The sequence below is a fragment of the Gadus macrocephalus genome, chromosome 5, assembly GCF_031168955.1.
Source record: "Gadus macrocephalus chromosome 5, ASM3116895v1".
NCBI lineage: Eukaryota > Metazoa > Chordata > Actinopteri > Gadiformes > Gadidae > Gadus > Gadus macrocephalus.
The window spans coordinates 2015869-2029261 of record NC_082386.1 but is presented as its reverse complement, the minus strand read 5'-3'; the positions used below and the strand labels follow the sequence as shown (position 1 = coordinate 2029261).

General features: G+C 48.9%; 3 protein-coding genes across 19 annotated transcripts in view; all 3 read right to left on the bottom strand.

Moving 5' to 3' along the window:
* Positions 1-3735, bottom strand: part of kiaa1109 (KIAA1109 ortholog) — a 172956-nt gene extending 169221 nt beyond the window's left edge. For 12 of the 17 annotated variants that reach the window (XM_060051112.1, XM_060051117.1, XM_060051114.1 and 9 more), the window contains exon 1: positions 3570-3735. The gene's annotated coding sequence lies outside the window, so the exon portion shown is untranslated. The remainder of the gene's footprint in view (positions 1-3569) is intronic. The other 5 variants (XM_060051119.1, XM_060051124.1, XM_060051128.1 and 2 more) reach the window with 1 other exon arrangement.
* Positions 3736-9787: 6052 nt separating this feature from the next.
* LOC132457750 (putative nuclease HARBI1) lies at positions 9788-11543 on the bottom strand. The gene is made up of 4 exons (XM_060052067.1): positions 11478-11543; positions 10509-10600; positions 10197-10249; positions 9788-9972 (listed from the first exon to the last, which is right to left on the bottom strand). Exons 1-4 carry the CDS (start codon positions 11541-11543, stop codon positions 9788-9790), a joined length of 396 nt encoding a protein of 131 aa, XP_059908050.1.
* Positions 11290-12864, bottom strand: LOC132457133 (t-SNARE domain-containing protein 1-like). The gene is made up of 2 exons (XM_060051183.1): positions 12191-12864; positions 11290-12045 (listed from the first exon to the last, which is right to left on the bottom strand). Exons 1-2 carry the CDS (start codon positions 12579-12581, stop codon positions 11681-11683), a joined length of 756 nt encoding a protein of 251 aa, XP_059907166.1. The 5' UTR covers positions 12582-12864; the 3' UTR covers positions 11290-11680.
* Between the last annotated feature and the right edge of the window lie 529 nt (positions 12865-13393).

Below are 13393 nucleotides of genomic sequence, written 5' to 3'. Positions count from 1 at the left end.
GGCTGTAACTCTACACCACGGCAGAATTTCGGAACGTCTTTGAATACTGGGTTAGTTGCCCACTAATACCTATATTAAAGAATACATAAAATATCATGTCATGGGACATGACATGCAACGCCCCCCCCCCACGCAGTCGTTACGTTCATAATATTTCGGAGGCGCACAAAGCTTTTGGCCGTGATGTTATACATTATAATGTTCTCAAATACGAGGCGGAGGCAGTGTCTAGTCCACGGTTTATTCAACCATCAAACTGTATTCAATTCCGAACGGTAGAAATAGTAATATCAAATCTACGCCCCTCCCCGACAAATATTGATATTTATCTTATATCGATATTCTGCTTTAAGATAGAGATATGACTTTTGGTCCATATCGCCCAGCCCTACTTGATCCTCTTTAAAACTTTAAGTGGCGAGAAAACCCATCCGAGTGTTGTGGCAGAGTAGCAATCTTGCATATAAAGGGTCCCATATAGTAACAGTAGGTGGAATGTCCTTTGAAAGACAGCCTTTAAAGACAGGAGTTCCTGGAATTTAATGTGACTGGTCACATATAGCTACAGTAATTGGTTGAATTTTATGTTTAACATGTATTTAAAAAAGTTATGTTTCCTAGACTCTGCCAGATGTAATGTCTGACCAATGTAACGGACAAGAAAGCAAACCAACAGAGTAGACTGCAAATTGGCTCGATATAGGGGTGGCCTCTACAGGCCAGGGTATCAGAGTTATTAATTTGTAATTTGTAAAAAAAATAAAATAATAATAATAATTGGTTTCCACCCACGTCTCAGGGGCACATCAGACTCAGGACACATCAGACTCAGGGCACATCAGACTCAGGGCACATCAGACTCAGGGCACATCAGACTCAGGGCACATCAGACTCAGGGCACATCAGACTCAGGGCACATCAGACTCAGGGCACATCAGAGGATGAGATGACAATAAAAGGATGTGTAAAACAAAAACTGCCAAAAAATCTTGAAATTCTCTGAAGAACACGCAAAGTGATGATCAAGAGAATAGAGCGAGTCTGTAACCTCTGACTCAACCTACAGAATATTTCATAGAAGCAACAAGGCTTCTCCTGTGTCCGCTATAACCGCAGTAGGAGGAACCCACTTACATGCCTAACTAGGGGTGTAACGGTACACAAAAATCTCGGTTCGGTACGTACCTCGGTTTTGAGGTCACGGTTCGGTTCATTTTCGGTACAGTATGAAATCAAAATGCTAAATACAAATGTGCTTCATAACATGTGCTTCAAGTTCTTCATAACACACTTTTGTGATTTTTACCATAGGAACATGAGACAATACAAAGCTAGAATTTTGCTCCAAAATATAAAGATTCTGAAATGAAGAAATAAAAATAAATAACATTGGCTCAGACTGTTGTTGCTCAGATTAATTTTTACTTCCCCCCCCCCAATCTTTAGCCCTGATGACTTTCGCTCAATCATTATGTTTTTTGCCAGAAAAATCAGCTTATCCACATTGTCTGCAGGATAATAATATCCAAAATTTGAGTGTACATACAATGTGCCCTACATGTTACTCCTGTATACCACAATGCAATGCGGTCGTGTTTTTCCGGAGGAGAAGAAGCTGAATAACCACGAAAACGAATACATTTAATGATGGAGTCTACGGCTTGCGTTTAGAAATGTCAACAATTTATTTGGGATTTAACATCGAATATTTAACATTCAAAATTAATTAAAACAAACTAGGAAGGTTTCACCTGCATGAAACATACTCTGATTACACACAGTCACACACTAGCCCTGATGCCGAGGTAAATACTGTGTGGGGTGCATATTATGGCAGGCCTTACAGCAAATCTTTCGAATCAATCCGCACTACCCGGTGGATTCTTAGAGTTTGAAGCATCAGGCATCACCCATCACGGCACAAGTCAATTGTCACAAGCTCTGAATCAGCGCGTCGAAAACGCGATACAATTTCATTTTCATAGGACCTTAACACAGTTAAAGTCTTAAAAATATTTATGAAATACCCCTAATCCTAGTCCCCCAAGAGGGCAAGAAGAGAACTCCCTTAGTGAATCCCTCATCCAGGGATGGTTAGTAATGCAATGGGTGCCATCATCTTCAACATTTAATATCCTTTAGTTAAGAAAAATAAATGTTTAAGGCGATGCGGGGCTGTCGGTATCAAACATCCCCTCACTAGAGAAAGCAGCTGCCATACTAACCACACCATATTGAGTCCCTAACTATATTGACTTCTTAACTATATCGACTACTTATTAATATATTGTATAATATTAATTATTAATATTAATAAAAAACAAATAATAGACAATTGTAGTGGCAGAATCCACAACATCCACAATTGACAGGGTATCTTCTTGCACTATGACAGCTATAAGATGAGAACATGACCACACACTGTGGAGATATACATAGCATTGAATAGGCCTGTGTGTTGATGATGCTCATCCACAGCCCCTTCAGTTACTCTTTGGCACAAATGTGGACTGTAGAAAACAGTCAATGCAGCGCTGCTGTTATTGTGATGGAGACAGGCCACAGTGACGGGAGACAGCAACACCACTTAGAGAGCCTGGTCCATATAGACCAGAAGACAGCACCACCACTTAAAGAGACTAGTCCATATTGACCAGGAGACAGCACAATCACTTACAGAGCCTAGTCCATATAGACCAGAAGAGAGCACCACCACTCACAGAGCCTGGTCCATATAGACCAGGAGACACTCACAGAGCCTGGTCCATATAGACCAGGAGACACCCACAGAGCCTGGTCAATATAGACCAGGAGACACTCAAAGAGCCGGGTCCATATAGACCAGGAGACACTCACAGAGCCTGGTCAATATAGACCAGGAGACACTCATAGAGCCGGGTCCATATAGACCAGGAGACACTCACAGAGCCTGGTCCATATAGACCAGGAGACACTCACAGAGCCTGGTCCATATAGACCAGGAGACACTCATAGAGCCTGGTCCATATAGACCAGGAGACAGCAGCACCACTCACAGAGCCTGGTCCATATAGACCAGGAGACACTCATAGAGCCGGGTCCATATAGACCAGGAGACACTCACAGAGCCTGGTCCATATAGACCAGGAGACACTCACAGAGCCTGGTCCATATAGACCAGGAGACACTCATAGAGCCTGGTCCATATAGACAAGGAGACAGCCGCACCACTCACAGAGCCTGGTCCATATAGACCAGCAGACAGCAGCACCACTCACAGACCCTGGTCCTAGCCTAGTTTACTTTAAAATGACGCAGTATAATTATTTATTACTCCTGGTTGTATGGCGTGTTAACAAATGTAAAAAAAAAAAATGTTTGCGAGACAATGGCCGTCATCGACGCCACTAGGTTATCCATTCTACCTTGCTTGCAGATTAACATTTTATTTATTTATTATTATTATTATTATAATAATGGCCGGTGTTCACTTTCACAACATTAGCATTAGTGTTGCTAGCAGGGAAGCTAACCCGAACAAAAGGCCACACCCTATGCCTCTATTGAACATTTTAAATATAAAGCCATACCTCAGATGATGTGAATAAGCCGTGTCCTTTCATCGGGCTCCAATTATTCAGCAAAAGGTTTCCGACCTTTAAAGACACGCCGAACACACACAGAGCTCTCCATGTCTAGTTCTGTGTTACGGAGATGGGTGTGTGTCACTTCCGGCTCTGGGAGTCGCTGTCCTGTGCGGACCGACCAATGGGGAACGATTGGCACCCTGTACAGACCATGGTACAGACTGACCAAAGTGGAACGAGTGACTGGACCGACCAATGGGGAACGAGTGACGCAACCGAAGAAGAGCGCTTGGGACCTTAAACCATAAACTCTGTAGATATCTATCTATCTATCTATCTATCTATCTATCTATCTATCTATCTATCTATCTATCTATCTATCTATCTATCTAGAGAGAGAGAGAGAGAGAGAGAGAGAGAGAGAGAGAGAGAGAGAGAGAGAGAGAGAGAGAGAGAGAGAGAGAGAGAGAGAGAGAGAGAGAGAGAGAGAGAGAGAGAGAGAGAGAGAGAGAGGAGAGTGGGGTAAGATGTGCAGAATTTTACTCATGGTGTCCTCTAGGCAAAGAACAATTAGGCTACACAGAAGTAAAATTAAACAAGCACCTTTATTTCAAGATGTCCCCTCTCAATCACAATTATAAAAATGTATAGATATGACATCAGGGGTCTCATTTATATAACTTGTATTTTGGGATCACTAACAACAAAAAGCAGAGTGAGTGGCAACATGTTGCTGCAGCAGTGAACTCTGTCAGTGGCACGGAGCGCGTGGATTAAAAAAGAAGTAGTCTGACATAAAGGTACATACTTTTATGTACCAATAAATCGTTATGGTCCCTGAAGACCCTCTCCCTCCGAATCCTGCCATTTGCATGGTCCGCCAGCAGTGCCATGGTGCAGCATTACGCACGGGGCTCACCTCTGTATTTATAGGGTTACGGTAATAAGACTCTCCTGGAACCGTCACCTTATCGTGGTGGAGAGGTTTGCGTGTCCCTGTGAACCTGAGAGCTGTGTTGTCTGGAGCCTTGTGCTCCTGGTAGGGTCTCTCATGGCAGAGTGGTCTCAGGTGAGGGGCCAGACTAAGAATGGTTCATAAAACTCCAATGAATAACGAAAAAAGAGGAGATGTGACCCGGCCCGGAGGAAGCCCGGGGCCCCCGTCTGGTAGGGTAGGCCCAGACGGAGGGCTCGATGGTGAGCGCCTGGTGGCCGGGTTTGCCACAGAGCCCGGTCGGGCATAGCCCGAACAAATTACGTGGCACCCCCCCTCTCTTCATCCCATGGGCCCACCACCTGTGGGAAGACCCGTTGGGGTCGGGTGCGCAGCCACATGGGTGGCAGCGAAGGTCAGGGGTCTCGACGGACCAGACCCGGGCGGCAGAAGCTGGCTCTGGGGACGTGGAACGTCACCTCGCTGTGGGGAAAGGAAGCGGAGCTTGTGAGGGAGGTGGAGCGCTATCAGTTAGATCTGGTGGGGCTTACCTCCACGCACAGTCTCAGCTCTGGTACCGTACTCCTGGATAAGGGTTGGACTCTATTCTTCTCCGGAGTTGCCAAGGGCGTGAGGCGCCGGGCGGGTGTGGGGATACTCATAAATCCCCGGCTGAGCGCCGCGGTGTTGGAGTTTACCCCGGTAGACGAGAGGGTCGCCTCCCTGCGCCTAAGGGTTGTAGGGGGGAAAACTCTGACTGTTGTTTGTGCGTATGCACCAAACAGCAGCTCAGAGTACTCGGCCTTCTTGGAGACCCTGAATGGAGTCCTGTATGGGGCTCCAGTAGGGGACTCCGTAGTTCTGCTGGGAGACTTCAACGCCCACGTGGGCAACGATGGAGACACCTGGAGAGGCGTGGTGGGGAGGAACGGCCTCCCTGATCTAAACCCGAGCGGTCGTTTGTTATTGGACTTCTGTGCTAGTCATGGATTATCCATAACAAACACCATGTTCGAACATAAGGGTGCTCATAAGTGTACCTGGTACCAGAGTACCCTAGGCCGAAGATCGATGATCGATTTCGTGATCGTGTCATCTGATCTGAGGCCGCATGTTTTGGACACTCGGGTAAAGAGAGGGGCGGAACTGTCAACCGACCACCATCTGGTTGTGAGTTGGATCAGGGAATGGGGGAAATTTCCGGATAGACCTGGTAAGCCCAAACGAGTAGTGCGGGTGAACTGGGAACGTCTGGAGGAGGCCCCCGTCCTAGGTATCTTCAACTCACACCTCCGGCGGAGCTTTTCTGGCATTCCTGTGGAGGTTGGGGGCATTGAGCCGGAGTGGGCGGTGTTCAAAGCCTCCATTGCTGAAGCTGCGGTGGCTAGCTGTGGCCTCAGGGTCTTAGGCTCCTCAAGGGGCGGTAACCCTCGGACACCGTGGTGGACTACGGTGGTCAGGGAAGCCGTCCGACTGAAGAAGGAGGCCTTCCGGGATATGATATCCTGGAGGACTCCTGACTCGGTTGCAGGGTACCGACAGGCTCGAAGGGCTGCAGCGGCTGCCGTGTCGGAGGCTAAGCAGCGGGTGTGGGAGAAGTTCGGAGAGGCCATGGAGAAGGACTTTCGGTCGGCACCAAAGTGTTTCTGGAAGACTATCCGGCACCTCAGGAGGGGGAAACGGGGAACCATCCAAGCTGTGTACAGTAAGGATGGGACTCTGTTGACCTCAACTGAGGAGGTCGTCGGACGTTGGAAGGAACAATTTGAGGAACTCCTGAATCCGAATAACACGCCCTCTATGTTGGAGGCAGAGCTCGAGGTTGATGGTGTTTCGTCGTCAATTTCCCTGGTGGAGGTCACTGAGGTAGTCAAACATCTCCGCAGTGGCAAAGCCCCAGGGATTGATGAGATCCAGCCAGAAATGCTAAAGGCTCTGGGTGTTGAGGGGCTGTCATGGTTGACACGCCTATTCAACATCGCGTGGGAGTCGGGTACAGTGCCAAAGGAGTGGCAAACCGGGGTGGTGGTTCCCCTGTTCAAAAAGGGGGACCAGAGAGTGTGTGCCAATTACCGGGGTATCACACTTCTCAGCCTCCCTGGTAAAGTCTACTCCAAGGTGCTGGAAAGGAGGGTTCGATCGTCGAACCTCAGATTGAAGAGGAACAATGCGGTTTTCGCCCCGGACGTGGAACTACGGACCAGCTCTTCACTCTCGCAAGGATCCTGGAGGGGGCCTGGGAGTATGCCCATCCGGTCTACATGTGTTTTGTGGATCTGGAGAAGGCGTATGACCGGGTCCCCCGGGAGAAACTGTGGGAGGTGCTGCGGGAGTATGGGGTAAGGGGGTCTATCCTCAGGGCCATCCAATCTTTGTACTCCCAAAGCGAGAGCTGTGTTCGTGTTCTCGGCAGCCAGTCAGTTTCGTTCTCAGTGGGTGCTGGTCTCCGCCAGGGCTGCGCCTTGTCACCAATCCTGTTTGTGATATACATGGACAGGATATCGAGGCGTAGTCGTGGTGGGGAGGGGTTGCAGTTCGGTGGTCTGAGGATCTCGTCACTGCTTTTTGCAGATGATGTGGTCCTCATTGGATCATCGGCCTGTGACCTTCAGCACTCACTGGATCGGCTGGCGGCCGAGTGTGAATCGGCTGGGATGAGGATCAGCACCGCTAAATCTGAGGCCATGACTCTTAGCAGGAAACCGGTGGATTGCTTACTCCGGGTAGGAAATGAGTCCTTAGCCCAAGTGAAGGAGTTCAAGTACCTCGGGGTCTTGTTCGCGAGTGAGGGTACTATGGAGCGTGAGATTGGCCGGAGAATCGGAGCAGCGGGGGCGGTATTGCGTTCGCTTTACCGCACCGTTGTAACGAAAAGAGAGCTGAGCCGCAAGGCAAAGCACTCGATCTGCCGGTCGATCTTCGTTCCTATCCTCACCTATGGTCATGAGGGCTGGGTGATGACCGAATGGACGAGATCGCGGGTACAAGCGGCCGAGATGAGTTTTCTCAGAAGGGTGGCTGGCGTCTCCCTTAGGGATAGGGTGAGAAGCTCAGCCATCCGTGAGGAACTCGGATTAGAGCCGCTGCTCCTTTACTTAGAAAGGAGTCAGCTGAGGTGGTTCGGGCATCTGGTAAGGATGCCCACTGGGCGCCTTCCTTGGGAGGTGTTTCAGGCACGTCCAGTGGGGAGGAGACCTCGGGGAAGACCCAGGACTAGGTGGAGAGATTATATCTCAACACTGGCCTGGGAACGCCTCGGGATCCCCCCGTCAGAGCTGGTCAATGTGGCCCGGGAAAGGGAAGTCTGGGGCCCCCTGCTTGAGCTGCTCCCCCCGCGACCCGACCCCGGATAAGCGGATGAGGATGAGGATGAGGTAATAAGACTGACCGAGAACACCTTGGATAATCAGTTTGTCATCACCCACGTAAAATGTTTTTGAACATAACCCCTTTTTAATGCATGATTTGTCATGAAAAGCATCAAGAGTAACGGACAACGTTTGTGATGAGGAGTATGTGGCTTGGTTTTCCACACTTGGGATTTAATTGACATTTGATTACATGTTTACAGTGTCACATAATAATATTATGTTATTGACACATGTTGGACAGATACTTTATTCCATGCAGTTGCGCCGTCAGTGGACAGTATGGAGTGACGGGATTAAATATAGAGAATTTGTTTTTATTTCTATTCTAATGAGATGTTTTCTGGAGTTATAACTGAGAAATAACGCAGTTGACTTAAATTATTCTGATTACATAGATTTAACGCATGATACGGGTTGAAATTAAATGTATGAAGGGCGATGATAAAACATAATCGTTCTTCTCACTCTACATTTCTTCTGTCTGACTTCAGTTCAGCACCACACCGTCTGTGTCGCCAATTCTCATTTTCCTCCAAACCATACGTACGCATGGGTCAGAGTTTGCTTAGGGCTGTGCACATTCTCTAAATGAGACCCCTGGGGCCTCATGTACTAAGGTTGCGTACGCACAAAAACGTGGCGTACGTCTTTTTCCACGCTCACGTTCAGATGTACAAAACGTGAAATGACCGTAAAAATGTGCGGTCCCCACGCGCCAGGGGCCTCATGTACTAAGACTTGCGTGGATTTCATACTGAAACTTGGCGTACGCCAAAACCCAGAAACAGTCTTACGCACAAATAAATTCAGATGTATCAAAGTGTGCGAACGCATGGATCCAAGCACGTTTCTTTTGTACATCTCAATCAACGTGGAATTGAGCGCACATGCCGAGGTGCCAAACTCCTCCCTGTCCACGCCCTCATTTAAATATGCAATTTCATTTAAATAGGCCTCTGGACCTGATATTCACCTCTTAATCCGATCACCTGGCACCATGAACAGAGGCAAAAAACGAAACTTCACGGAGTCCGAGCTCGAGATTTTGCTCCACGAGGTAGAAATGCGCAAGCATATGCTATTTGGAACCCTGTCAACAGGGATAAATGCGAAACAAAAGAGAAGTGAGTGGGAGCGTGTTTGCGAGGCCGTCAATGCAGTGGGGTCTCAGCAGCGCACACGCTCTGAAATAAAAAAAAAGTGGTCAGACCTCAAGGTGGAGGTGAAGCGGGAGGGTTTCTGCCCACCGCCGAAGCGTGACCGCAATAGGAGTGGGGGAACTCTCCCCCTTCGATTTGAGAGTGGCCGCTTTGATCGGTGACACAGCTCTCACCGGAGTGGTGGGAGCCCATGAAGGGGACACCGATCATCCCCAAGGTAAATATGCTGAAGTCATAAATGCTGTAATTATACTGGTCATACAATTGGCTGCTTACAATACACATAAGTCGTGCGTAAAGATGCCAGGATATTAAAGACTTTGACTCGTGTTTATTAACTTACATTTTTTATTTTTGAATAGACAAGCAAGGAGAGGGCACGGGTTGCTCCGTCGGCCCCGGCGTCTCCTCCGTCGGCCCCGGCGTCTCCTCCGTCGGCCCCGGCGTCTCCAGCGTCACCGCTGACTCCGGTTTCTCCACCGGCTCCGCTGCACGCGGCGCCTCGAATTCATCTGCTGACCACCCGACCGGCCGTGTCCTTGCTTAAATTCTGTCCTTAAATTCTGTCCTTGCCTCTTTACATGCTTGAAATCACATTCTGCCGGGCCCGTATGGCTCCTCGGGGTGGGTTGCAGTTGACGGGTCCGGCATCCGGTTCCTCCAGTGGGGGGGTTGTGCTGCTCTGGCGGTGGTATGCCATGGCGGTGTGCCACATTGTGGAGGACGCCACAGGCCATCACAATGTGGCACACCTTCTCAGGTCTGTACAGTAGCATCCCCCCCGACCTGTCCAGATCGCCACCGTCCCTTCAGCAGGCCGATTGCCCTCTCCACAATTATTCTCGTCCGGGAATGGAGGTCATTATACCTCCTCTCTTGGTCGGTGTTGGGGTTTGTAAGAGGGGTCATCAGCCACGTTCTTAGGGGGTAGCCACGGTCCCCTGGGGTCAGGTGAAGGCAGAATACAATACACAACGTAAAAACCACACAATGAATGAATGCAGAAGTGCACCGGGGGCGACATTTCTAACTTTACGCCCGCTTTTACTGACGTGAATACTGAACACGTCAGAGAAACATGATATTTGGATGTGCACAAGCCCCAGATGTGCATTACGCTGGTTTATACATACGGGACAATTACACGAATAAAGCATTTACTCACCCAGAAGCCACCCATCGCGCACAGTGCCAGCCTCCAGCCTGTTCCCAACCATGCTGTTGGTCAGAATGAATGAATCGTGCGTTGAACCAGGCCACCTTGCCACGATGTTAAGAAGCTGCATTTGCGCATCACATATGACTTGGACATTGATAGAATGAAAGTGTTTCCTGTTGACGTAAACAAATTCATCCTGTGATGGCGCTTTTATGGCAATATGTGTGCAGTCAACAGCTCCGATTACAACCGGCTGTTGCTGCAAATTGCGCTTTAACGTGGGCCTGTTCAACAGCATTGTATGGGAATTTGATGTACCTGGATGACATTCGGATGATTCCGTCCCACACAGCTGGCATGGCTCGGCTCAGGGTGGACTGGCACACTCCTGACCGATCGGCCAGCTCCCGCTGCCAGGAACCCCAGCGTGGTCAGCACCTGTGTGGGCACGGACAACCCCTGGCTCCTGGCTGTGTGGCGCTCTAGGGCCGGCCGCAGCTCTGCGCACAGCTCCAGTAATACTGGCCTGGGGAAACGAAATCGGCTCATGAGCCAATCATCATCATTTGCGAGTAAGTCCTCGCGTTCCCTAAATATACGTTCCCTTCGGATTTGACCATTTGCGATGTCCTCTAACAACGCTAACGCAGCCATTTTTAAAACAATTTTCTTCATCCATTGCGCATGCTTTTATAGTCACCCATATAATTGCAAGGTGTGTTAATCGTTCATTAGTGTGTCTCTGATGTGCAAATCACTCTGATGAGTCATTGTTTTCACATTTTTTCCCAGTTTCCCAGCGTCACCTCCAAGTGTCGCCAAAGGAACAATAGCTGTAGAAACGTGCGTAGAAACAGGCACTGTGCGCGATGGGTGGCTTCTGGGTGAGTAAATACTTTATTCGTGTAATTGTCCCGTATGTATAAACCAGCGTAATGCACATCTGGGGCTTGTGCACATCCAAATATCATGTTTCTCTGACGTGTTCAGTATTCACGTCAGTAAAAGCGGGCGTAAAGTTAGAAATGTCGCCCGCGGTGCACTTCTGCATTCATTCATTGTGTGTTTTTTACGTTGTGTATTGTATTCTGCCTTCATCTGACCCCAGGGGACCGTGGCTACCCCCTAAGAACGTGGCTGATGACCCCTCTTACAAACCCCAACACCGACCAAGAGAGGAGGTATAATGACCTCCATTCCCGGACGAGAATAATTGTGGAGAGGGCAATCGGCCTGCTGAAGGGACGGTGGCGATGCCTGGACAGGTCGGGGGGGATGCTACTGTACAGACCTGAGAAGGTGTGCCACATTTTGATGGCCTGTGGCGTCCTCCACAATGTGGCACACCGCCATGGCATACCACTGCCAGAGCAGCACAACCCCCCACTGGAGGAACCGGATGCCGGACCCGTCAACTGCAACCCACCCCGAGGAGCCATACGGGCCCGGCAGAATGTGATTTCAAGCATGTTAAGAGGCAAGGACAGAATTTACTTTGACACAAGTGTATTTATTGACGCGCTTATGTCACTGAGTACATTCATAAGCCGATCAAGGCGATCATTAATGCCACCGATGGCTCTGACGATTTCTGCCTGTGACTCCAGCACAGCTCGGGTAAGGACACGGCCGGTCGGGTGGTCAGCAGATGAATTCGAGGCGCCGCGTGCAGCGGAGCCGGTGGAGAAACCGGAGTCAGCGGTGACGCTGGAGACGCCGGGGCCGACGGAGGAGACGCCGGGGCTGGAGACGCCGGGGCCGACGGAGGAGACACCGGGGCCGACGGAGGAGACGCCGGGGCCGACGGAGGAGACGCGGGGGCCGACGGAGCAATCCGTGCCCTCTCCTTGCTTGTCTATTCAAAAATAAAAAATGTAAGTTAATAAACACGAGTCAAAGTCTTTAATATCCTGGCATCTTTACGCACGACTTATGTGTATTGTAAGCAGCCAATTGTATGACCAGTATAATTACAGCATTTATGACTTCAGCATATTTACCTTGGGGATGATCGGTGTCCCCTTCATGGGCTCCCACCACTCCGGTGAGAGCTGTGTCACCGATCAAAGCGGCCACTCTCAAATCGAAGGGGGAGAGTTCCCCCACTCCCGTCCCCCCACCTGTTGCGGTCACGCTTCGGCGGTGGGCAGAAACCCTCCGCTTCACCTCCACCTTGAGGTCTGACCACTTTTTTTTAATTTCAGAGTGTGTGCGCTGCTGAGACCCCACTGCATTGACGGCCTCGCAAACACGCTCCCACTCACTTCTCTTTTGTTTTGCATTTATCCCTGTTGACAGGGTTCCAAATAGCATATGCTTGCGCATTTCTACCTCGTGGAGCAAAATCTCGAGCTCGGACTCCGTGAAGTTTCGTTTTTTGCCTCTGTTCATGGTGCCAGGTGATCGGATTAAGAGGTGAATCTCAGGTCCAGAGGCCTATTTAAATGAAATTGCATATTTAAATGAGGGCGTGGACAGGGAGGAGTTTGGCACCTCGGCATGTGCGCTCAATTCCACGTTGATTGAGATGTACAAAAGAAACGTGCTTGGATCCATGCGTTCGCACACTTTGATACATCTGAATTTATTTGTGCGTAAGACAGTTTCTGGGTTTTGGCGTACGCCAAGTTTCAGTATGAAATCCACGCAAGTCTTAGTACATGAGGCCCCAGGTCTGTGAAAATATGACAAACATACTTGCTCCTCCTACGCCCCTGTTGGGTCTCTTGTAAAGAATGTTGTTAAAAATGACGCCTATCTTTATAATTGGACGAAACCCACTAGGGTGAAAGATATGGAGAGAACAGATTGCAGAATATCTGCAGAATATAAATGGAGGCAGATGATTAGGGCTACTGGGACTATCAAATATAATGGATCATTCAAGGACAATATTGTGTCAAGGGAGGAATTGAGATAGTTGTAATTGGTGGGATTACCGAAATCTCTATATTTTCTCAGTTATTTATTTATTTACAAAGGAAACCAAGGGATTTGGATTTAAAGATTATTTTGGTTGTTAATTTGGGGATATCGATAGCCTCGCATAGCTAGAATATATTTTCTCTGAGCCATGCAGTTACTTCTACCATCCATGCGGCGGCGCCAAAGTCCATGGATTGACTTTGCCTCGTTGTAGTATCCCACGTTTTCTGTGCGCTATTATTTCCTGTTATAATTCATTAGATAGAACTGGTTAATTA